Source organism: Cebidichthys violaceus, unplaced genomic scaffold (assembly GCF_023349555.1).
Source record: "Cebidichthys violaceus isolate CVI_PGR_0920_01 unplaced genomic scaffold, fCebVio1.0.p SCAF_82, whole genome shotgun sequence".
Lineage (NCBI taxonomy): Eukaryota > Metazoa > Chordata > Actinopteri > Perciformes > Stichaeidae > Cebidichthys > Cebidichthys violaceus.
In genome coordinates, this window is record NW_027176967.1 from 812224 (window position 1) to 835731 (window position 23508).

At 38.1% G+C, this 23508-nt stretch overlaps 1 protein-coding gene across 1 annotated transcript; it reads right to left on the reverse strand.

Moving 5' to 3' along the window:
* Positions 1 to 4440: 4440 nt before the first annotated feature.
* Positions 4441 to 23147, reverse strand: zmp:0000001082 (integrin alpha-D). Its single transcript, XM_068702256.1, has 31 exons — positions 23099 to 23147; positions 20380 to 20497; positions 19941 to 20032; positions 19743 to 19810; positions 19500 to 19614; positions 19237 to 19367; positions 18994 to 19136; positions 18670 to 18817; positions 18254 to 18389; positions 18066 to 18139; positions 16410 to 16527; positions 16078 to 16220; positions 15386 to 15532; positions 14808 to 15005; positions 14219 to 14349; positions 13508 to 13665; positions 13251 to 13417; positions 12031 to 12147; positions 11289 to 11359; positions 11073 to 11214; positions 10571 to 10669; positions 10315 to 10394; positions 10098 to 10178; positions 9897 to 9972; positions 9203 to 9310; positions 9069 to 9110; positions 8850 to 8975; positions 8641 to 8754; positions 8499 to 8531; positions 8273 to 8383; positions 4441 to 8098 (listed from the first exon to the last, which is right to left on the reverse strand). The coding sequence occupies exons 1-31, from the start codon at positions 23145 to 23147 to the stop codon at positions 7868 to 7870; spliced, it is 3567 nt and encodes a 1188-aa protein (XP_068558357.1). The 3' UTR covers positions 4441 to 7867.
* Positions 23148 to 23508: the final 361 nt, after the last annotated feature.

Sequence of the window (23508 nt, forward strand, 5' to 3'; positions counted from 1 at the left end):
TAGTAATAGCTGTAGTAGTGGTCGTAGTATTTAATATAACAGTAGTAGTAGTAGAAGAAGTAGTAATAGTAATGGCAGTATTTGAAGTGATAGCAGTAGTATTAGTACTAGTAGCAATCGTACTAATAGCTGTAGTGGTATTGGTACTGGTAGTAGCATGAATAGCAGCAGTAGTGGTAGCAGAGAGAGAGCCAGAGGGAGAGAGGGAGAGACAGAAAGAAAGACAGAGAGAGAAACACAGAATGACAGGAAGACAGAGATAGAGAGACTGAATGAATGAGTGTGAGAGAGTGAGAAAGGCAGACCGACAGTTAGATGGACTGAGTGTGTGGGAGAGAGAGACAGGCAGACAGACAGTTAGATGGACTGAGTGTGTGGGAGAGAGAGACAGACAGACAGACAGTTAGATGGACTGAGTGTGTGGGAGAGAGAGAGAGAGGGATGACAGACAGTTATATGAACTGAGTGAGTGAGTGAGTGAGACAGGGAGATAGACAGTTATATGTAATGAGTGAGTGAGTGAGTGAGTGAGTGAGTGAGACAGGCAGACAGACAGTTATATGGACTGAGTGAGTGAGGGAGACAGGATGACAGACAGTAATCTGGATTGAATGAGAAGAGCAGACAGACAGTTATATGTACTGAGTGAGTGGGAGAGAGAGACAGGCAGACAGTCAGATGGACTGACTGTGTGGGGGAGAGAGACAGGCAGACAGACAGTTACATTGACTGAGTGATTTGGAGAGAGAGAGAGGCAGACAAACAGTTATTTGTACTGAGTGAGTGAGAAAGGCAGACAGACAGTTATTTGTACTGAGTGAGTGAGTGAGTGAGACAGGCAAACAGACAGTTATATGTACTGAGTAAGTGAGACAGGTGGACAGACAGTCATCTGGATTGAGTGAGAAGAGCAGACAGACAGTTATATATACTGAGTGAGTCAGAGAGAGAGACAGGCAGAAAGAGAGTCAGATGGACTGAGTGTGTGGGAGAGAGAGACAGGCAGACAGACAGTTATATGAATTGAGTGAGTGAGTGAGACAGGGAAACAGAGAGTCATATGAACTGAGTGAGTGAGACAGGCAGACAGACAGTTATATGTACTGAGTGAGTGAGTGAGACAGGTGGACGGACAGTCATCTGGATTGAGTGAGAAGAGCAGACAGACAGTTATATGTACTGAGTGAGTGGGAGAGCGAGACAGGAAGACAGATCAGATGGACTGACTGAGTGGGAGAGAGAGACAGGCAGACAGTTACATTGACTGAGTGATTTGGAGAGAGAGACAGGAAGACAGACAGTTATATGGAGTGAGTGAGTGAGTGAGTGAGTGAGTGAGACAGGCAGACAGAGTTATATGTACTGAGTGAGTGAGGGAGACAGGAGGACAGAGAGTCATCTGGATTTAGTGAGAAGAGCAGACAGAAAGTTATATGTTCTGAGTGAGTGGGAGAGAGAGACAGGCAGACAGACAGTTAGATGGACTGAGTGATTTGGAGAGAGAGACAGGCAGACAGACAGTTATATGGAGTGAGTGAGTGAGTGAGACAGGTAGACAGACAGTTATATGAACTGAGTGAGTGAGTGAGACAGGCAAACAGAGAGTTATATGAACTGAGTGAGTGAGACAGGCAGACAGTTATATGTACTGAGTGAGTGAGTGAGACAGGTGGACAGAGAGTCATCTGGATTGAGTGAGAAGAGCAGACAGACAATTATATTTACTGAGTGAGTGGGAGAGAGAGACAGGCACACAGACAGTTACATTGACTGAGTGATTTGGAGAGAGAGACAGGCAGACAGACAGTTACATTGACTGAGTGATTTGGAGAGAGAGACAGGCAGAGAGACAGTTACATTGACTGAGTGATTTGGAGAGAGAGACAGGCAGACAGACAGTTACATTGACTGAGTGATTTGGAGAGAGAGACAGGCAGAGAGACAGTCAGATGGACTGAGTGTTTGGGAGAAAGAGAGAGACAGACAGACAGTTATATGAACTGAGTGAGTGAGTGAGACAGGCAGACAGTTATATGTAATGAGTGAGTGAGTGAGTGAGACAGGTGGACAGACAGTCATCTGGATTGAGTGAGAAGAGCAGACAGACAGTTATATGTACTGAGTGAGTGGGAGAGAGAGACAGGCAGACAGACAGTTAGATGGACTGACTGTGTGGGAGAGAGAGACAGGCAGACAGACAGTTACATTGACTGAGTGATTTGGAGAGAGAGACAGGCAGACAGACAGTTATATGGAGTGAGTGAGTGAGACAGGCAGACAGACAGTTATATGTACTGAGTGAGTGAGTGAGGCAGACAGACAGTTATATGTACTGAGTGTGTAGGGAGAGACAGACAGACAGAGAAAGAGAGAGTGTGTGTGTGTGTGTGTGTGTGTGTGTGTGTGTGTGTGTGTCATTGGTTCCCATGGTGACGGCGCAGCAGTTGGAGAGTCTGTGAGTCTGTGTGTTTATAAACATTAGTAATTAGCTCAAGCATGAACACCTGTGAGCCTGCCGCCTTTTCATGAGAAAAAAACTGGAAAAACACCTGTCAAACAAAACCACAAAACTCCCATAACCATAGCCCCTATTTCTCCGATATTAAGACTGAAGTGCAAGGATGACTTGAAGAACAGATCATGCGAATATTGGATCTGTAATGTAAAAAAAAGTGGCTTCAATGGCGATTTAGAAATGGGGTACGGTTGTCTGTGCAAGACTTTTTTGAAGTACGTTTTAACATTGGGGTCTATGGAGGAGAAAGTTGGTTTTCCTCTCAAGTAAAGGCTTTTGAGCCAAATGTGTAAACCTGTGGGATTCCAAAGTCATATGTCTACGAGAAGGACAAGATTAGCTACGTTTCCATCCAAAAATTATGCATGTAGAGTGAAAATTGAGGAGTCAGTCGCAAAAGACAAATATTTTTTTCACAGGAATCTCAGCCTTCTCTTCACTCTAGCGGTGACATCACGCACTCTAAGCTGCGCAATACACATCCATTATAAAAGCAGAAAAGGACTGAAAAACACATGAAAGCAAAAATGCTACTATTCAAAAAGTGTAAAAGATATCAAAATGATTATAACATACAATCATTGGTCAGGGTTTTCTCAACATTTGAAAGTTTAAATGGTGTCTCTAGCTGAAAGTATGAGGAAGTAGAAGGATCTGAAAGTTGAACAAGTTTAAGAGGATTTAAAAATATTCTCCATAGACATCCCATTCAAAAAATAAGTTGCAAAAAGCTTAATAATTAAAAAAGTTGAAAGATTAGAAAAATTATGAGAAATAGCACCCCTCTCCTGAAAAAGCTGAACATTTATATAGTTGAATGGTTTCTGTAGCTTAAGAAATGTGGAAGTTATTAAGTGCCAAAATACGTATGGAAGAAATAGTTGAATAAAGATTCGAAGAACAATACTTGGAATGCTGAATCAGCATTCCAACAATAATAAGCCCGCAGGATTACAGTCAGTGTGCTTTGGCACAGGCAGTATTACTGCCTTGTGCCACAAAGCCACACTGAATTAATAATTGATCACCTCTGACATTTAACATTCTCTAGATATCACAGCCAAGGATGGTTTGATGGCACGTGATGAATTAATGGTTCAGGCACAATTAAAAAAACAGCTGCTGTTTGAACATAGACAATTTGACACAATTGGTAAAATGCAAACCTGTTATTAATGGCATTTCTACATCCACTTGTGGCTAACTGGAAACTGAGTTGCACAATGATTGAGAAACGTTCAGTTCAGCAAAATGTGTTCTGCAATAAAAAGTAATACAAAAAACAGGAATTCTGAAAGATTCTAATCATTATTGTTCATGGTATAGTGTTAGAGAGTCGGGAATAAATAGTAATACTCTTTCAGTGTAGGTAGTCACTGAGGTTGTAGAAGTAGTCCAGGTTATGTTGAATTCCTCTTTCAAACCATAGACTGAAGTTTCCCCTCAACACAATTGTATTCTTACTTTCTCAATCTTGATGTATTGTATGCAACTGATGGCATTGCCAGCCTGTGTGATGAATGAGCTGCTCTGGGGCTTCGGTCACACTGATGCCAGGGTGCAAAGCGCTTAGTGCTTTACCAATCTACTGAAAGGAAAAACCCCAGCTAACTGAAGCAATCATCACAAACACATTTAAAGAAATGTTTAAATCATCAAGATATATGTTTAAAGGTGTCCTTGCATTTATTTTCTTGCATTTTTGAGTTTTTTACTACTAGTTTTTTTGCAGCTGCATTTCTGTATAAAATGACAAGATATATGAGATGCCATTTTTCTGGACAGGTTGTCAGTGAAAAGATAATGTATTTTTAAGTAAGTAAAAAGGTGTTTTATTTGTTTAAAACTGGCGCATCATAGAATGATGCATGACAAACACAAGATAATACTTTAATACAATATTCAATCTCTCACAGACACAATGGGATTGTTGAGGGTTTTATTGATAGAGAGCATAAACACTGCCCCAACAAGATAATCTAAAGGCATAAGAAAAATATATATACTGTACAGACACAATGGAAGACCAAAAATTCTAAACTCATACTGCACCTGTTAACACAAAATTATACTTGTTTTTTCCCTGTGGCCTGAAATGTAAAATGTTATTTAGTAAGTTATTTGAAGGTTTACTTTACAGGAATTGTTGCTTACTTTTTGTAAACAACATTCAAAGACAAAGTTTGATTAATGTGACTGCCTTTCAGGCTTGAAGATACCCCTTAAGCTGCTCCTGTGGACAGACAGGATTGATTTCCTCCTCACTCGTTGCTTTGTAACATACACACAATTTTGTGCACTTTATTGTAAAGTGGTACAAACCAAATGACTGCTGCTTATAAAAACAATGTTTTGCAGGCTCACAAATTAACAATGCATTACATTTACCACTGCATTCACACAAATGATCAAAAAGTTATACATTTTCAGAAGCACTCGGCTATAACACAAGTAAAACTCACATTTGCTCAATAAATACTGTGAGAGGTTCAGGGATGATTTAACACAGTTGCAGTGTTGAGCAGTTTTCAACACATGAAATGTCAATTGATGTGAATCATCACAGTTCAGTCATATAATTTAGTTAATAGCTAAAAAAAAAACATGCTTATGTGTCCAGTGCCTCTTTAATATTAATACTATATATAAAAGCATTTCACCATGTTATGATTTGACAAAAAATGAACAAAAAACTGCTTTTTCCAGAGATTTCGTTTTCAGATTTTGTTTGATCCGGAGCCTTTACCTATAACTGCTGTAGCTATGGAACGATGATAATGATAACAGTTTGCTGTATATAGAGGGAAGATTATAATCTTTGTCTCTGTTAAAAGTCTGGCGTCTGATGTGAATGATCTCCCTCCTTCCACTGACCCCTGGTCAATTACCTTGATGTTTTCCCAGTCAACACTGTGTGGCCACGTTCACAGACAGCTGATGTTTCTGGTGTTTATTCAGTCACTTGTTCAGTGTCCTTGCTGTTTTACACAGTTATTGTGTGTGATGAAATACACCATGTACATGTTTTTTTTTCGGGGGAACCTTGTCATAAGAGTGTTGATCTCACCCATGATGGTAACCAGCAGTTACCACGTGACCAAAGGTTTTTTTTAAAGCATGAACGCAAACAGCAGAATAAAAGAAGCTAACGTTAGGCAAAAAATTAATTGCACCATGCAATTCATTTTTACCACCACCACTAAGCCAGTGTTTGGTGTGATCAAGGGCGTAGGTTTGCATATGGTCCACTAGTCACGACCAAAGTTTGGGAAAGACACAATTGTCCCCACCAATATTTTGTTAATTTGAATTGCCTGTTAGAAAAAATAATGTTGCACAATATATTTGCAAACTCATTCGTATTATCTATACTATGTTCGTCGCCCAGAAGAGTGAAAAATACATTTCCAAGTTTTCCAATGCGCCCTCGAGCCTGCGAGACAAGATTCTGTCATTTAATTGGCTGAAGTGGCTAAGTCAGAAACACTCCGTGAATCGTGACTTGCAGAAAGAGAGCTGGCAGTAGTCTGACACAGTAAGCTACTAAATACGTCAGGAAATAATAAAGCCTCAGAATAGTATTTCGTTTGGTCTCAGCATTGATATTGTTGACCCTTTTGTGCTTTGTAGATAGGAAAATGCTACCAAAAAAGAAAAGAGATATCCGAAGTTTTTTTTACCAACTAGAGGGTAAGTAGCTATCAAGAAGCCCAGGTCGTTGTTAGTTAGCTAGTAGTAGGTTTTGAATCCAAATATATCATCCACGTGAATCGTGTAGATCCGTAGATTTTTTTTTTTTTTTTTTGGGGGGGGGGGGGGGGGGCTAAACTGAGTGAGAGAAAAAGTGATGTTGTGATCTTTGCAATAAAACATCTTTGATGTGACGTGTCGAGTCTTGGCCAATCAGCGTTAAGATATCTACACGTCTTCATTTCCCTCCGTTACAGTTTAAGTTACGTTATGTTCCGTTACAGTTCAGACTTGCTGGGTTAATGATAACGTCCACTGCATGCGGAACTTTGTCGACTGTTAACGTTCGTCATTATCGCGATTTAGGAGGAAAGAAACGTAACATGATGAAACATGCATGAGTGACCGCGTGAACTGAACCGGGGGGGTTCAGTTCACGCGGTCACTCATTAACGTTAAACCGGAACACCGGCGGATCTGGTTGCAAGTTGGTTTTTTTTTAACTCAAAGTAGAATGAGGCGATATCGTGGTCATAATAACTTGTATTCGTCATAATAACTTTTATGACCACGAAACATGAGGCCCAGATACTGATGAGATGATGAGGTCAAAGAGCTTAATGAAGAGGAGGCTGTTTGTGTAGCGCAGCTTGACGCAGGGCTGAGCTGTGAGTGGAGCTGGGCCTGGATAAAGGTGTTCACTGTGATGACCACAGCCAGTGTACTAACAGTCCCAAGTTGCTCCCAAGAACCCTGAAGTAATGAGAGAGGGTTAAGGTGCCACCCATTCTACAATGGAAACATATTTGAAAGTTGTTAGTATATTATCCCTTTGATAGTAATAAGGCTATCTCTGTTCCCTGTAATCTCGACCAATGTCAGCAGTCAACTAAGCATATTTAGTGTCTGTATTAAATTGATGAATTACTGTGCAGGAAAAACAGCAGCCTGAAGCTACAGATGTGGAGCAGGGTGGTGATGAATCAGCACCAGGGGTTCAGGTGAGACGCTGGCTTGTCCATTTTGGTAAAGATTGCATTAACTTGCTGTTTTTTAAGGGATGTTTAGACAATGTTACCCATGAGTGTTAACATTGACACTGGCTATTTTGAGAATAAATGTTATACTTGTAGGTAGTAAAAAGGTGCTATAAATTGGGATGCCCAAATGTATGCATCATATAATTCATTAATACATTATTTCATTGCTCAGAAATCCAGTACCATAAAACCTGAACCAATTACCTACATATTAAAAATTTCAGAACAAACAAAAGCGTTGCATGCACTTCACATTAGATAATTGTTTTAATGGTGTCCCTACCAATGCTGAGACCAAACCTACGCCCTTGGGTGTGATGGTGTGGTGGCACTTGTTAGGACCCACCCTTTTTAAAACCCTCAAAATTAAAGAGTGAAATATTTACTTACATATTTTATGCCATAGAACAAAAAGTTAAAATCTCTTAAGCTTGTGTTGCCAACAGACCTTATAAAGCCCATTAAACATTAAAGCCCATTAAACACACAAAAAAAAACATTGACTTTGAGATGAGGGAACTGGAAGTGCAAAAATTCTAACTGATTTCCTGGCAACTCATTCCTGCAGTACTCTATAATGACCTCCTGTGCATGCTGCATGCATTATAATTCAGTCAGCCCACTAATCCAGTCCCTCCTCTGTATCAGCTGGTGGGGTGCTGTTGTTTGCCTCACCATCATCAAGAAGTGTATCTTCCTCTGAAGGTTCGTCACATTTGCCGTTAGTCTCCGATTGGCCGACTATTCCGTTGGTGGGGGCAGATGTGGACTGTGTAGGGGTACCAGCCTGAAGAGCAGCTTCGTCCTCCTGCTCTCGATAATACTCGAGAGTTTTCATCTTAAAGCAACCCAACTTATGACAGACACAAGAATATCATTAGACCAAACGCCACAGAGGCACATTTTGCAGCAGAAAAGTATAATTTAAATGTTATTTGATCAGTTACTAACATTCAAGCAACAGCTCGAAGTTTGTCTTGGATAGAAGTTTTTCTTGTATTAATTAAATTTGGAATTCGACTCTCACCTTAAACATGATGACAGTGATTATGATCAGAAGCAACAGTCCCAGTCCAACTCCAGTTAAAATGATCAGCAGTTGATCCGGGGGGATTATGAATTCAACCCGAACTTCAGTCTGTTAGCAGAGAATACACAAGTGTTCAAAGTTGGGCCTCTATATATTTGAATAAGGATCTGAAATGTCTTGTAGATAAAATAGTTTTGGCTGCTCATGTGTAGACTGAATGTACCCATTTCACCGTTGGATCGTTGTTGGACTTCTCCTGCGTAAAACCATATTTATTTTGTTAATATATATACAGTATATCATCATGAAAAACAAAAAAAGCAATATCTTTAAAATAGCATAACTGTGGTCAAACGTGAACATACCTGTTGTTTATGAGAGTCCAGCACATATCGTTGCTTGTCATAGTTGACATGTATAAAGCTTTTAAATTTAACCTCTCCGCCATCTCCAGTACATCGTTTAAGAAAGGCAATATTCTGCAAAGTAAGAGTGTGTCAGTTAATGATATATTCACCACTTTCAATGGTATATGTGGTATGTATACTCTGTGTGTGTGGGTGTTGCTACGTACCGCTGCATACTGTTTGAGATCCCTGAATTGTACGTCTCCTGACAATGTGAACTCAGTAGGTGATTCTTTCTCCAGGATGAAACTGTCACACACGATGATTTTACAATATTTTTCTGGCGAACAGTACTGTAACACAGCAACAGTTAATTTTATTAAGGGATTTGTAATTCCACAACATTTTCAGTTAGAATATTTTGATACTAAATATGTTTTACCTACTTCAGATTTTGTATCAGTAATGCCTGTGCATTGAGTTTTGTTCTAAAAAAAAAAAAGTAATTAAGGATTTGTAATCCCATAGAAAGCAGCAGTATAATCAAGTAAAAGTAGCGTTCTGTCAGTCGCTGAGTTACCTGCTGGACAAAGACTTGATAGTTTGTCATTTCAAAGTTATGTTCCAGTTTAGTTGGGAAGAACAGGGACACGTTGACAGGAAAGTTCTTGAAACCAAGATTTTCTATCTGCAAGAGTGAGAAACATTTGCTCCATTTTAAAAGAATAGTTTGACATTTTGGGAATTATACCCTCTTGCTGTGTGGCAACAGTGCTAGCCACTACACCACCATGCAGCCCTCAAGTAGCATGTTGTGTCTCATTTATTTAGTCCATTCAAACTCATGTACTACATTGCAAACTACCTGCCCATCACATCACACAGTTAGCTAGCTGGTGAATATTTAGCAACTAATTCACCTTGGAGTTGGGGAAAATCAAAGCTGAGCAAAAAGGAGAGTGAATATTCAACTAAAGTTTGTCAGGTGAACTGAAACAAAACTCCAAATGAATGCTACTTTTGCTTTGTTTCTGCTGGACGTGTAAATAGGCAACTGTATGCCACAGTAACGAGTTCCCCATAACATCTTTACGGTGATGATGTGTTAGTGTTGTGTTTGATATTTGTTCAGCTCCTGAACAAATATCTGATTGTTTGTAGCCAAACAATCAGCAAAGGCAGGTCTAAAATTGCAGCTTGATCAGTAAGCTACTTAATGATTCGTTGAAATTTGCTTTGATGGTTGCTTGTTGCACAGTAATTTACTGCCTCACCTTGTATATTGCAACCACTTTTTTTGTTCCAGTATCCTCTGTTGTGAAGTTCAGATAGTTGATAGGGTCTTCTTTCCTGAAAAGTGTACAGGATAATCACAACATGCAGGTAGCTGTAGGATAATATTACCACTGACTGGATAATAAATGTAAACATTTAAAATGACTAGGCATATATAAGAACTACAGTTCTCAACTTACACTATTACTGCCATTTTTATTTCAAATTGCACTGGGATGCTTTTGGTCAGGAAAGTAATCCTGGTGGAGTTTGTATTATCGCTGAGGATATAAAAAGCATTTCTTGTGAATATTAAACAGGAAATATGTAATGATATAGTAATCAATCATATTTTAGTAATACATAGACAATGTTTGGCTAAGGTCTGTGTGTTGGATTGTATGAGAAGGCCGCTACCTTTCACCAGTAATGTTTATCGTAATTGTGTCATCCCACTCATACTCATTCATGATGTGGAAAGAAGTTCTGAATGTTGCCTTCACAGGAAAAAAGGAAATGATGTTAGATGTGAGTGAAAGAGAAAATATCTAAATGAGAGAAGTTGCCATGGTTGTAACTGTCACAGGTTCAGGCAGTTGGTCACAGTTCTTGATTTCTGAAAATAGTGAAACTTCTGTCTGGAATGAGGGCGTCCGGGTGCAATATGACTCACAGCTGATCTGCTGCGAAACACAGGGCGGCTGACACCACATGTAGTTCTGTCAAGTACTCCCTCTAGATCTAGACAGCTGTGGACTGTTGGTCGTGTTGCCTGTTTTAGGAAAGAAATATGAACTGAAACACTCTGGAATAAAAGCTTTTAGTTTGAATTCAATGCTGTCATGTTTGTGATGTGTTTTTTTTTTTAGCTTTCAGGCAAGTCAAAGATTTCAAACAACATTCGTTCTCACAGTCTGATGTTTTGATCAGTAACACCTCTGGCAACCCACACATCCTGAATGGGTTTTCTTCATCTACTCTTAGTGGCACAGAGATTGTGAAAGAAAGCATTGCAGTAGTTTTGCACTTGACATCAGGGGAGGTTAATTAAAGTAATGTCTTTCTGACATGTTATTTGTGATATAATTTAAAATTAGTATCATAACTTCTAATAAGCAGTAAAGTTGGAACAAGCAGATGTAGACATAGACATAAAAGTTTAACTTTAAAGTTACCTCTACAAGAGTCATCCTGGAGAAGGAGAGGCTTCTGGGATAGTGCATTGTTAGGCTGGTGTGGTAGGAGTCATCACCATGATTGGACAGTTTAACAGATACGTTGAAGTAATTATCTTCTGCCACCAATAATGTTGGAGTCCTAAGAGAAAGAGAGAATCTGGTCATATGATGTTAATGTTACAGTTGTGTGCTGTGTTTATAATTTATACATACGTGAAGTTGAAATCCACGTCAAGTTCGGCAATACAGGTGTCATTTTTTCTACAATGCTTTTCAAAGGGAATCTGTAATAAAATGAAATGTCTGTTCAGGTCATCGTTGAAAATACAGAGCCATCCAGAAAACAATGGTAACAAAGACACAGGATTCCAATAAACAAACCAGACCTACCAGACAAATTAATTATTAGTCACAGATGATTTTGATGATGATATGACTGAAACCTAACAGGAATGCCCTGACAAGCTGATCTGCACTTTCCATCTACCACCACAATTAATGTGCCAGACTCTAAGCCTGGCAATGGTAGTTTACAGCTCCACCACTTTGGTCAGAACAAAAATTTCTCAAAACATTTTGGATGTAAACTTTGTACATTGTTTGAATTAATCAGAGAAGTAATTTCAAATTCCTTGACAATATAACGACTAAAAAAGTAAGATACAAAAGTTTTACATTTAAAGTTTCTAGCTAGCCTGGAAAAAATACCACCATTTGGCTAATTCAGATCTTTGGTAACTCAAGGCAGTCTTTGCTGTCTGTGTCAAAGGTAAATTCCGACTTGGAAAAGTGAATTAAAAGACAAATTGACAAAAAAAACGAATTCCATTCATCCTTTTCTTTATGTATTCACAAATGTCTCACAGATCAATTTTTGCACATGTAAAGAGAAAATCAGCAAGGATTGAAATGAATGTGACTGCCTGCAGCCTTTTGCTGAAGTCACTGTACATACCTCAACAACAGCCTGCATTTTGCTGTCTAAATTCAGGACGGCAATCGCACTCTCACTGTCAACTTGGGAGAAGTTTAATTTGATGAGGATGGGTGATAATGTGTCTTTCACACATTTCTGCAAGAAAAAAAATAAGTCATCTGCATATTGTTGAAGCGCAAACAAAAAGCAGACACTTCATTTTAGAAAATTTGGTTTCAACATTAAGCTAAAGGACTGAATAATGCATTAGTGCAGAGGTTTTCAACGTTTTTCAGGCCAAGGACCCCCAAACTGATAGAGAGATGGAGCAGGGACCCCCTACTATATACGGTATATTGTATAAAATTGTGTTTATATTAAACTGGACCTAGTGCCATGTATAAACACACCTTGTTATTGTGCATTCAATTCTAAGCTATTCAAATAATACACAGGTTCATATATTCATGTTTTTATTTTAAATGTGCAAGGTATAGTGAGTAGGGTGGCTGTGCAACTGCCATTTAGAAACATACCTTGTATGATATTCATGCATACAAGCTATTCAAATTGACGTTTTTATTTTAAACATAAATGTGGAAACGAAAATGAGTGATGGCCTATTAGTGCCACCGCCATGCATAAACATACCTGTTATCTTGCATACAATACTGAACTATTAAAATAATGGACAGATTCGTGTTTTGAAAAAAAAATAAAAAATTGTCTTATCAACCAAAAATTTCGCAGACCCCCTGTTGAAGACCTCTGCATTAGTGTATTACAATTATTATTACTGTTTTAGTTTTTTGGTGATTAAGCTGACTAATAAGTCAGCATCTGGTTTTACAAACTAAATTTCTGATAACGTGAAAGAAAAGGTGTTGCTACACAGGCAGGTAGTGCGAATATTTTCTATTTTTATATATATAACAAGTGTCAAAGTGTTAATGGAAGTCATTATCAGAAAATTTTCTTATCTGTGAAGACAAAATTGAACACAATTTTGAGGAATCTGTAGCATAAAGAGCCCTTAGAACACATGCCCAAAGCATTCATTTTGACATCTTAATCACCGTAACCAAAAAAAGTTAATCAATAAATTTGACAAAACTTTTTGTGGATTTAAAGTGTGTTGTGTGGATTAGTGGAAATATCTAGGAGTCTAGCTGAGGTATATAACATGAATGGAATTTATAGATGTACAGTTTGTCATAGCTGCATATGGGAGGGTGAATATTATCAATTAATCTCCATACTGGCATGTAGACGGAGTAGTTGAAGCAGGTATCTTCATCCATCAGTTCATAGGTAGAGGTAAGATTTCTAGCTTTGTTGTTGGTTTGACTGAAGAAACCTCGAGATGTTTGTCTCATTGGATCCACATCGAGCATGTACGAGATGTTCAGGCCAGAGCTCATTGCCGCTGCAAAGGCATACATCAGGATTAGAATATTGATAGGGTGTGTTGTATCAGCAGCTGTTAATGAATCCCATTATTGAGTCAGGCCCGTACCTGGTTTGCTCTTTGTTGTTTCTACCATTTCAAAGCAGGCTGTTAAGGTAACCATTGGTAAAGTTTCATCTGTGTTGCCCAGGCAGTCAATTTTGTCAGTACTTATCTTATTAGGTAGAAAAGACAGATGGGCAGTGACATTAAAGATGGTCCTGGACCTGAAAGACATTCATCAAAAAGATGGATAATCAGACTTTGCACATGATATTTTCTGTAGGGTGATTGTTTACTTATGCCTGAAGGATGGTTTAACAAGATCTCAGTTCATGAATTTGAATTGGGGCTTCTGATTCATCCATTGAGTCATTTAGGTTGCTTATATAGCAAATGATTGACATTTCTCTCCTTCATTCAGACATCAATAAGAGTCCTTACGCCTGATTGGTTGAAAACACCAAATTTTATCTCAACTTTCTTTTGGAATCAGGCAAAAAATGTGCTATTCTTTGGTTTAGTATAAAATCATCTAGTTGGTGTTCATGAAGTTCTATAGTTTCAAAAAGAGGCAAGTCACTTCATGTAAACACTCATCATGTACCATTAACAGTACATGATGATTGTTCTGGTCCGTACATTGTCTCATGGTGCTTGGTAGGTTCTCGGGCAATGTGCTCAACTCTTTTGTTGTGAAAACTCATCATTGAGATGTAGACAGGCTTTGAGAGAGAAGGAGTTAGCAATTGTACAAGATAATGTTCACAGTATCCATACCTTAAGACAACAGCCGAGCCCTGTGATCCGACAACAATATCTGGGAGTCCATCCTCTCCAAGGTCAATGTCCCCATCAATGGCTTGTCCAAAGAATCTCAGCCCAGCCTTTATTTTCTGTCCCATGATTCTCTGGAATAACAGAGATTGGACAACTGAAACAGTGCATGATTTGCACACATATGAAAAGACGTTCATTGGAGAGGGGGAGTTGTCAAATGCTGTGTGTTTAGTTATTTTGGTAGATGCCCAGTGTGAGACAGGTACAGGTTTTTAAAGCTAAATACCAATATCACTGAAAAATACCCTGATAATAATCTGTTTCTCTACTAAGCCATATTATTTAAAGGATGTCTTTGTTAGTTTTATTCAAAAGCCAGTTCATGTCTGATGTATTGGCAAACAAACTCATTTGTCTAACCCTCATGATATTGATGCACTATCAATTATTTTTAAAAAACACCTGCTCCAGGCATAGTGACCACTCACCAAATCTGTGGCTGTTTTGTTCATGTATAGGGCCAACTAAGTTTATCTCAAAAATACAACAAAACAAAAAAGACATTTGTCAGTTTTTTTCTCTGTCTCACCTGGCTGAAAGTGCTGCGTATCCCTCTGTGTCTGTCACCCAGGTAGATGTACACAGACCCCGTGTTATCATCCTCAAGGGGGGCTCCAACAGCTATGTCTCGGAGTTGATCTCCATTTAAATCTGCAAGACTGGATATGGTGGAGCCAAATCTCCCCATGGATGGTGCAGTCACATTCAGTTCATGTATCAGTTGCATCTGTTGGAAATAAGAACATATTTTCATTTGTTAAGAAAATAATGCATTTATTCCTCATTAATACTCAAACACTGGTTCTAAACCATAGACTGTATATAGGAAGTAGATGTATTTACTGTGACCTCACCCATTAGTTTGTGGACCACGTTTATTTTATTTTTTGTGGGAACAGGAAGTGACTCAAGAGGTTGGAGCTAAGTACAACTGAACGCTGAACAGGAGATTTTTAGGCAAACACAACGTTACAATTAACTTTCATGAACTGAAAAGACACTGTAAAAGGGTTAAAGTTGTAAGACCAAAACATGGTGAACTCCCAGATTGTGCAACACCGTAATAGCGAGCTGTCAATCACGTAGTAGCCATTTATCACTGCCCACCTCATCAGTCAGTGTGTAGATGTAGATCTGGCCTTCTTTCTTTTCCTGATGCTGATAAAACAGTGGAGCTCCCACCAGCAAGAAATCTGTGTTACCATCTGAGTTCACATCTACTGAGCACAGCTCTGCACCAAAGTAGGAACCAATCTGAAAAGTGAAGTTTATATCAATCAAGTAAAAAAAAAAATGATATCCCTTAACCATTTTTGAAAAGCCTACATGTATAAACATTTATTGTACTTCGAACAACTGTCATTTCCTCACAGTTTTTCTTTAAGCAAAACTAGGTGGTGCAAGTGCAAGGAAGTGCTCTGGTTTCCTCCCTGCAACCACAGAAATAATATGCCTTTGCACATTTTCATAAAGATGCAACATGCAGAATTTTGCATCTCTAAATGCATTTTATCAAACAAATATATATGATTACTTTAAGGCAAAAAGAAGTCAGTCAGTTTAGTTTTCTGAGTCTGGGGTTTACAAATGTTACTGAGTTATCTGAAAGGTAAAAATATAAACCTTCCTTTTTCGACAGGCTACTGTTCGTTAAGTACTAAGTAGGTTAATGAGAAATGTCCTAAAAAGGAAGGACGCTAGCTCTAATGGGATAACAAAAAGGCAATGGCAGGAAAACATGCTGAGCATAGCACCCTTAAAACTTAAAAACTTTTTTTTTTCTCAAGACAATTACCAACCTGGTCCCCATCTATTCTTTGGGCTGCGTTCCAGTTCTTTCCATCGTGTCTGAAAAGTACAACCCGTCCTATGTGCTCAAATCTTGGTGCCCCCGTGAAATATAGAGGAACACTATTCTTCTCTCCAACAGAAAGAGAGTATCCTGCAACAGTGTCAGTCACATATGGTCAGATTGGAAACTGATAGAGGTAATTTACTGAGGCATATATTTTTGCCAAGCATCACCTCAAATAAAATAGAGCATCAACATCTTTAACCAAATAAAAAAATATATTTTGAAATAAAGAAGCAGGTAATCTGAAAGAGAAAGAAACAACTTTATGTTCAGTACCCATGTAGGAGTCCATCAGCATTTGTGGATCTTCAATTTGTGTTTCTTTTTGTTCATGACGGTCTTGGAGAGAACCACGCCAGCTGTTTGATCCCACTGAACCCAGAATCAATTTATCCTGTTAAACAGAAATGTGCAGGTCCAGTCAGAGCACAGAGAGGAGTGGAATTACCAACAGTAATTATGTTGGGAGGAGACAGATCAACTGCGTCAGAGAACAAATCATTTAACAGACATTCAAAAAGCTAAGAAACCAAATAAGCAAAAAACATGTAGTCTCCATGCTAAAGTGGAGCATGCTAACTGTACACATTTAACTGTCAACATTGATTTGAGGTGGTTGAGCAGTTAACATTAAGATGATGTCACACTTATGCTGTACATGGTATTTAATGTTTATGGTTAGTTTTACAGATTTATAATGGCGATCTGCTGGAAAAATATTTTTGGGCCGCAGATTTTCTTTTGTTATTTCAGTATCGCAGTTAGCCCCAACGATAAATCAACAAACAGTCTTTTTTTTTAGGTAGCTAGCATCATGTGTCAAAGAAGTCTACAGGATACTACTTTTTAGCCTTATTTTAGTAACTATTCCATGTATTTCGATTCACTAATTACCTCTCTATGTATTTTTTTTATGGTTGTTGTTTCTACATAAATAACACTCTCCTGGAAACAAGTATGACTTTTTCTGTTGCATTTTTGATAAAGTAAGCAGCTCAAGGCATCTTTGCTGCCAATATGTTTTTGATAACGAATGTAAATCTGAAACCTGTATTATCAAAACTCCCTTGTGGTTACTACCAGTTTTTATTTTAAATCTTTTATCTTAAATTGTCTGTATCAAACATCACTAGTTCAATTTTACCTTGATGGTGCGCTGTAATTTAAAATTGCTAAACCATTGATACATTACATTACAGTATATTTATCCAAAGCGACTTACAATTCAGATTCTATCACATTTCTACACCGTAGGCACAGCTACGGGAGCAATGTTGGAGTTAAGTGTCTTGCTCAAGGACACATCGGCATGCGACTAGCGGAGCCAGAGCCGGGGATCGATTGATCCTCTGATTGAAGGACGGCCCTGCTATCCACTTAGCCACAGTCGCCCACACCACACTGATAGGTCAAATGTTTGTCCTGTTGTACTCCTTGCAAAGTACAGTACATACATTGGTGGAAAGAGGGATACTACAATTATCCTACTTTTTCAGTCCTCCAGTTGTTTGTTATGGCACAGAGTTTGTAACCAGAAGATTGCAAGCTATTGCTGAATAGCTGAGAGTGTTTCACTTATGCCATGACAGAAAAGTAGAAGATAACAGGCCAACCAGGATGTGGCATGGCATGTATTCTAACTTAATTCATATATTATGAGACAATTGTACAAGATGCAGTCACCAATCTTTACAGGTGTATAGTTGAGTTTAAAATGAAGGCAGATTACAAAGATGGCTTTGATCAAGGGGGCCGGAAGTATGGGGGAATAGGAAGTGGGGAAGGGACCATTGGGCCCCCACTTTGTGCATTGACCCAAATTGGTATTGCAAGATGGTCTCTAGCTATACATTCTTTTTATTAACTAGATCAAATATTGCTGTTTAAAGATACTGTTTATCTGACCCTTTACAGATTTTTGACTTTACTCACGTTGTAGATGACAGCACTGAATCCACTCTGAGACATTTCATTGGTCATTTCGCCTGCCCGAGCCACTTTGGAGCCTAAACAGAAACCATTAGCACTTCATGTTGCTATTGCAGAGGTTCACCAGGGAGATAAAAAGGATTTTTGTAACACTATTGTACGGGAGGAAAAAAAACTGAATTGAACATCACCTTCCATTTTAAAGATCTTTTTCTGAAAGTTTTCCAGTACTCCTGTCAGTCCGTCATAGTTCTCAATTTTGAAGGCATTTTTCTCTTTTGGTTCTGAAGCAATGGCTCTGAATAATTCCATTTCAACATTTTTGACCTGAAACCAGAATGCTTCTTGAAAAAAAATGTAGTATCCAGAGTTCAATGTCAGCTAGATAAACAATATAATTTTGTACAATCTTGGACTCAAAACTAGACAAAATATTTTTTAAATGTTCTGATGTTGTGTTTTTCTGAGAAGTATGACTGTGTATTATCTGCATAGTGGTACAGTTGTAAGACTTGATCCCTGAGGAATTACATGTGTGACTGTTTTAGCTGAATAAATAGATTAATCAGACAGAGTAATGAGACATGTATATCACATCACAGCTTACCCCAATGACAAAGCGAATTATGTTTTTATCATCATATCTTTTAATAATGCCTTTGTCTGAATCGGTAGGAACTCCATCCGTAATTAGTACCACAACTTTAGTTGCATCAGGAGAAGCACCTGCCTTTGGGTTTTCCAAGATATGATCCCTGAAACAAATGTAAAAGTAACATTAAGAAAATAAATAAATAACCCTTCATCCATAAATTAACATTTATTATTTCAACAAATAAGATGCTCATAAGTAGAGTTGTACTGTGAAAGTTCTTTAATGTTTTCTAAATGTTATTCAGTTAGAATTTGAAAACTTTTTTATGTAACTTACAACACAAATGTGAGGGCTCCGTGTGTATTGGTCAGAGACCTCATATGTTGTTCTTTCATAAGTTTACCGCGATCAGTACCAGCGTTGTAGTCGTTGAAGTCAAAAACTTTTTGATGTTTTTCAGAGAACTGAACTGCTGCAAACTGAAAAAAGCAGACAAGATCATATAGTAGTCAACATTATGTGCATATAATTCAACAAACAAATGCTATGAACGCTTTCATTTTGCAGTAGCACACAGACCTTGATTGATGAGTTCTTAAGGCTGTTCATTATATCAACTATAAAATCTTTATTTTTTTCGAACTCTGCTTCGGTCATACTCCGTGATCCGTCAAATAGAAAGACAAGGTCCACTGTCTTTTTTGTGCATTCTGAAAAAAGTGAAAATTTGTAAAGGATATTTAGTCAGGACAAGGGCATTGACAATGTTATTTCAGTGCGGGAAGAATACGTTGTAATAACCACAGAGTTGTAGAAGTTTACACTCTCCAGGTGTCTTTTACCTTGGAAAGCAGGTCTGAAAGAGGAGATTGTCTCAAGTTGATTTGTGATGTTGTAGCACTTGCTGTTCACATAGGAGTTCCCATTACATTGATGGACTACACTTGGACTACACACCTAGATCAGAACATATGAAGGTGAAAGAAATTGATTCATCATACTGATTTGTTTTGCTCAGAACTTGTCACAGAGAAAGTGTATTTGCGATTTTTATCAAGCTTATTGAGCTTTGTGATTTTTCTCACAGTGAATTCGGAGCGTTTGAAGTCTTCAGCTATCGACAGGCCAAAGTGCTTGACTGGTATTGTTGTGTCTGTTAGAGAAATATGTGCGACAGTAGCATTTAATTTGACATTTCTTATTTCTGCATTGTTGGACACTGTATGTTTTCATGTTTTTTATTAAAGGATTCATTATAATATTGAAAAAAATTATTTATATACCTTCAGGGTTGAAGCACTCGATCTTTTGGTTTTGGTCGGATTTACATATGCCACCAGATCCATTTAGACGCAGCGGTGCAGTTACGATTATTCTGTGAAGTGGTTAATCATTTTAGTGGCCAGGCTAACATGAGCGACCACAGTTTTAACTAAGGGAAATACAAGGCTTCTGCTGTTGTCAGCATTATGTAATGCAACAGGAAGGTGAGTCACAGCATGCAATATCATTCAAGGTAATGAACTACAAAGTGTTCAGAGGAGCTTCTGATAAAGTAAACCAGAATGATCTTCCTTACACTTAAAGTATATATATATAAAAGGAAACCATGGATGGCTAATAGAGATTTGATCACTTTCACTTTATGAGTAATCACAATTTTGACAATTTCAGGACAACACGACATATAACTGAACCACCAAGCTGCAAATGGAAACTTACCCTTTGTTCGTGCCAGACATGAATTGAAGCACTTTGTATCCAAAGAAATCCTTTTGTTCCCCAATATAGACATCTGGAGTTGTCATATCAATGTTGAAAGTCAAAGAGACAGGGATGGCTGCAATTTGTAAGAAAAAGACCACATATTCAAGTTTTGATAAATGGCATGGGTAAATTCCGACCACTCAAAGCACTTTAACACTACATGTGATTCTCCCATTCACACCCATTCAGACACTACCGCTACCATGCAAAGTGCCACCTGCCCATTAGAACTAGCTAACCATTCACACTCTTTCATACACTGTAGGCACAGCGTATAGGAGCAATTTGGGGTAAAGTGTCTCACCCAAGGACACATCGACATGGACTCACGGAGCCGGGGATCGAGCAGCCGATCCTCTGATTGAAGGACGACCCGCTCTATCTTAATCTAAATAGGTGGCAACTAATTTGAAATTAATAATCAGAATTTGAGAAATATGAAATAACATTAGTTTTAGAAATAATGTTATATTTTAACGATTGGCTAGTAATCTAACATTGTCAAGCATTCATCACTACAGTTCTTTATAAGAATGCATTGATTTACTAAATTGTTTAGGTCTGCACAACCCACTTTTTACATTTAAGAATATATTTCTAGAAAAAGAAAATTAAATTATAAATACAGTTCAAATATAGGAAATGTAGCTAGTGTGTAAAAGAATGCCAAAGTAAATCTGAAAATGAATATCTTTAATCCTGCCTTTTTCATGATGCACTTACTTTATACATGTAGACATGTGGCTGCATCAAGAGCGCCATTGTTCACATACAATAATAAACATCTAACTAGGGGACAGATCAGGGCCAAATCAAGCCCAGTTGACACCAGAATACATTACTTGAGAACGTCTGATTTTACAAACTTTAAACATAACTACACATTGTGACACTCAAGGTGGTTGCTATAGTGTTATTCTTAACTCCACCGATCTAGCATTGCACTCCTAAAATATCAGCTTCAGGATGGACTGTTTTAAAGGATCAAAAAGGATTAAATTTGATGCAGAAAAATGCATACTTCCTTGTGTCAAAACCCATAGATTGTATATAAGAAGTGGACGTAGTCACTGACATCACCCATTGATTTATGGACTGCCATTTTCTCATAGACTTCTATACAATCAGACATCTTTTTGTAACCAGATAGTCGCCCCCTGATGGCCAGTAGATAGAATGCAAGTTTAACAAGCTTCTGCATTGAATTTACCTTTCAGGCCAGGAGGTTGCCGCTTGACAAAACCCAACGAATGCATTACCCACAATGCCACTCGTTTGTAACAATTTGGAAGGAGATCTGTGTGTGATGTGCAGTAGCGGCTATTGCTTAAGCTGCTAGCCTTAAGCAAAGATGAGGAGTGGGTTACAGAGGTCTGGAAAGCTTACTTATTTCTAAGTCCACACATCGAGATTTTTGAAATTTTCAATCTTCAGACCCAGCCAAGTTTATCAGATAATACACGCCTTCTGGAGCCAAAATATACTACACTAAAAAAATATAAAAAAAATAATAATAATAATCTCACCTAGTTTCTTCACAAACCTTTCTGCCATTGTTGTTGAACTTACTTCTGGTGTGCTACCCACATTTCAAGTGCTTAATTGCATTATGCAGATATGTGGCATTAATTCTGAGGGAACACATAACCAAAGATCTAAAGAAGGCAAGATGCTCCGTATCTGCTGGACTTTAATTGTATCCATAATACAAGTTATTGAGGGAAATATCAAATCATGAAAAGACAAATCTTTCTAATAAATGAAGAAAGTTGTTTGTGGTCCTTTTGTTGTTCAGTCTACAATGAACATATATTCAAACCAGATGAATCAGAAAACATATCAAATATAAAGCTTGAGTTTAATCTGATCCGTCCTCACTGTTTCATGTTGAAAAAAATCTTATCAGTCCGATCGGATGCAGTGTCCAATCACATAACTGATGAACAATGAGGGGGCGTGTCTGCCGTTAAAACACTTCCTGGAAGCCTGTTCTCGTGGGTCCTCGCTCATGGCTCCTCCTCGATCCCGCCTCTGTTCTCGATCCTCGCTCCTCCGAGGTAAATAAGAGCTTTGGGACGGCCATCAATATGGCGGCGCAGAACAACTTCTGGTTCAAGCGAGGATCGAGGAGCGAGGAAATGACAATTAAGAGACTTGAGATGTACGCAGAGACACAGGCGGAAATATTCTACTCTGCTTTTTTTTAGTGTGTGCTGCTCATAGACATTTAAAACAAATTATAATTTACATTTTAAAATCGCAATAACAATTTGTTTCTTTAAAACCACGGACCTTTCCGTTTTTATTTTGGCATTCTTCTGTAAAAAGTAGTTTCACCACGATGGATTTCCTGAGCTTTTGCACTCAGCACACATCAAACGGAGTGTTGAAACTGAATTGATTGAATATGATAAGATCTGTATCATGAGCATTTAAGTAAAAAAATTAAAAAACATACACCTAAGGTTTTTCAACATTGCAAAAAAAAAGAAGCTACTTTTTGTTGTTGTTTTACCCTCCCAAAAGGAGCTCACACAACATCAAACATCTCTCAAGGGGTTTAGCCTCAAAATCATCTTCAAGTCTTTCCCCACACACATAAAACTATATTTTCTTTTGTAGATACATATTGTCTCATAAATTACTCAACATGTAGCAAAATTTGAGATCTTACCAATAGCCACCATGTAGGTGAGCAGGAAGATGCGACGCTGCCCATACATCATTCTTTCTAGACTCACAATGCTGCCACTACTGCTTGAGACATGTGACTGTGCAATACTTCCTGTGTTTTTTTGTTTTTTTTTAAATTAGGGTGTTTCCGTAGCAGGTGGTTGTGACACTTCTGCTCACACAGCAATGTTCTCAGCAAAATGTGTCTTTTTCCTCATTCTTCTTCTTTCTTGTGTAATTCCTAAATCCCTCATTTTGTACTTTATTGTTATTGGTATTGTTAGCACAGGCATCTGTCATATTGGTTTAACATCTTTAAATTAACCTGGAACCCAAAACACACATTTTGGTCAACCTCCACAACATGTATACACTATAATAAGAAGGATTTACTGAGAACAAGACTGCTCC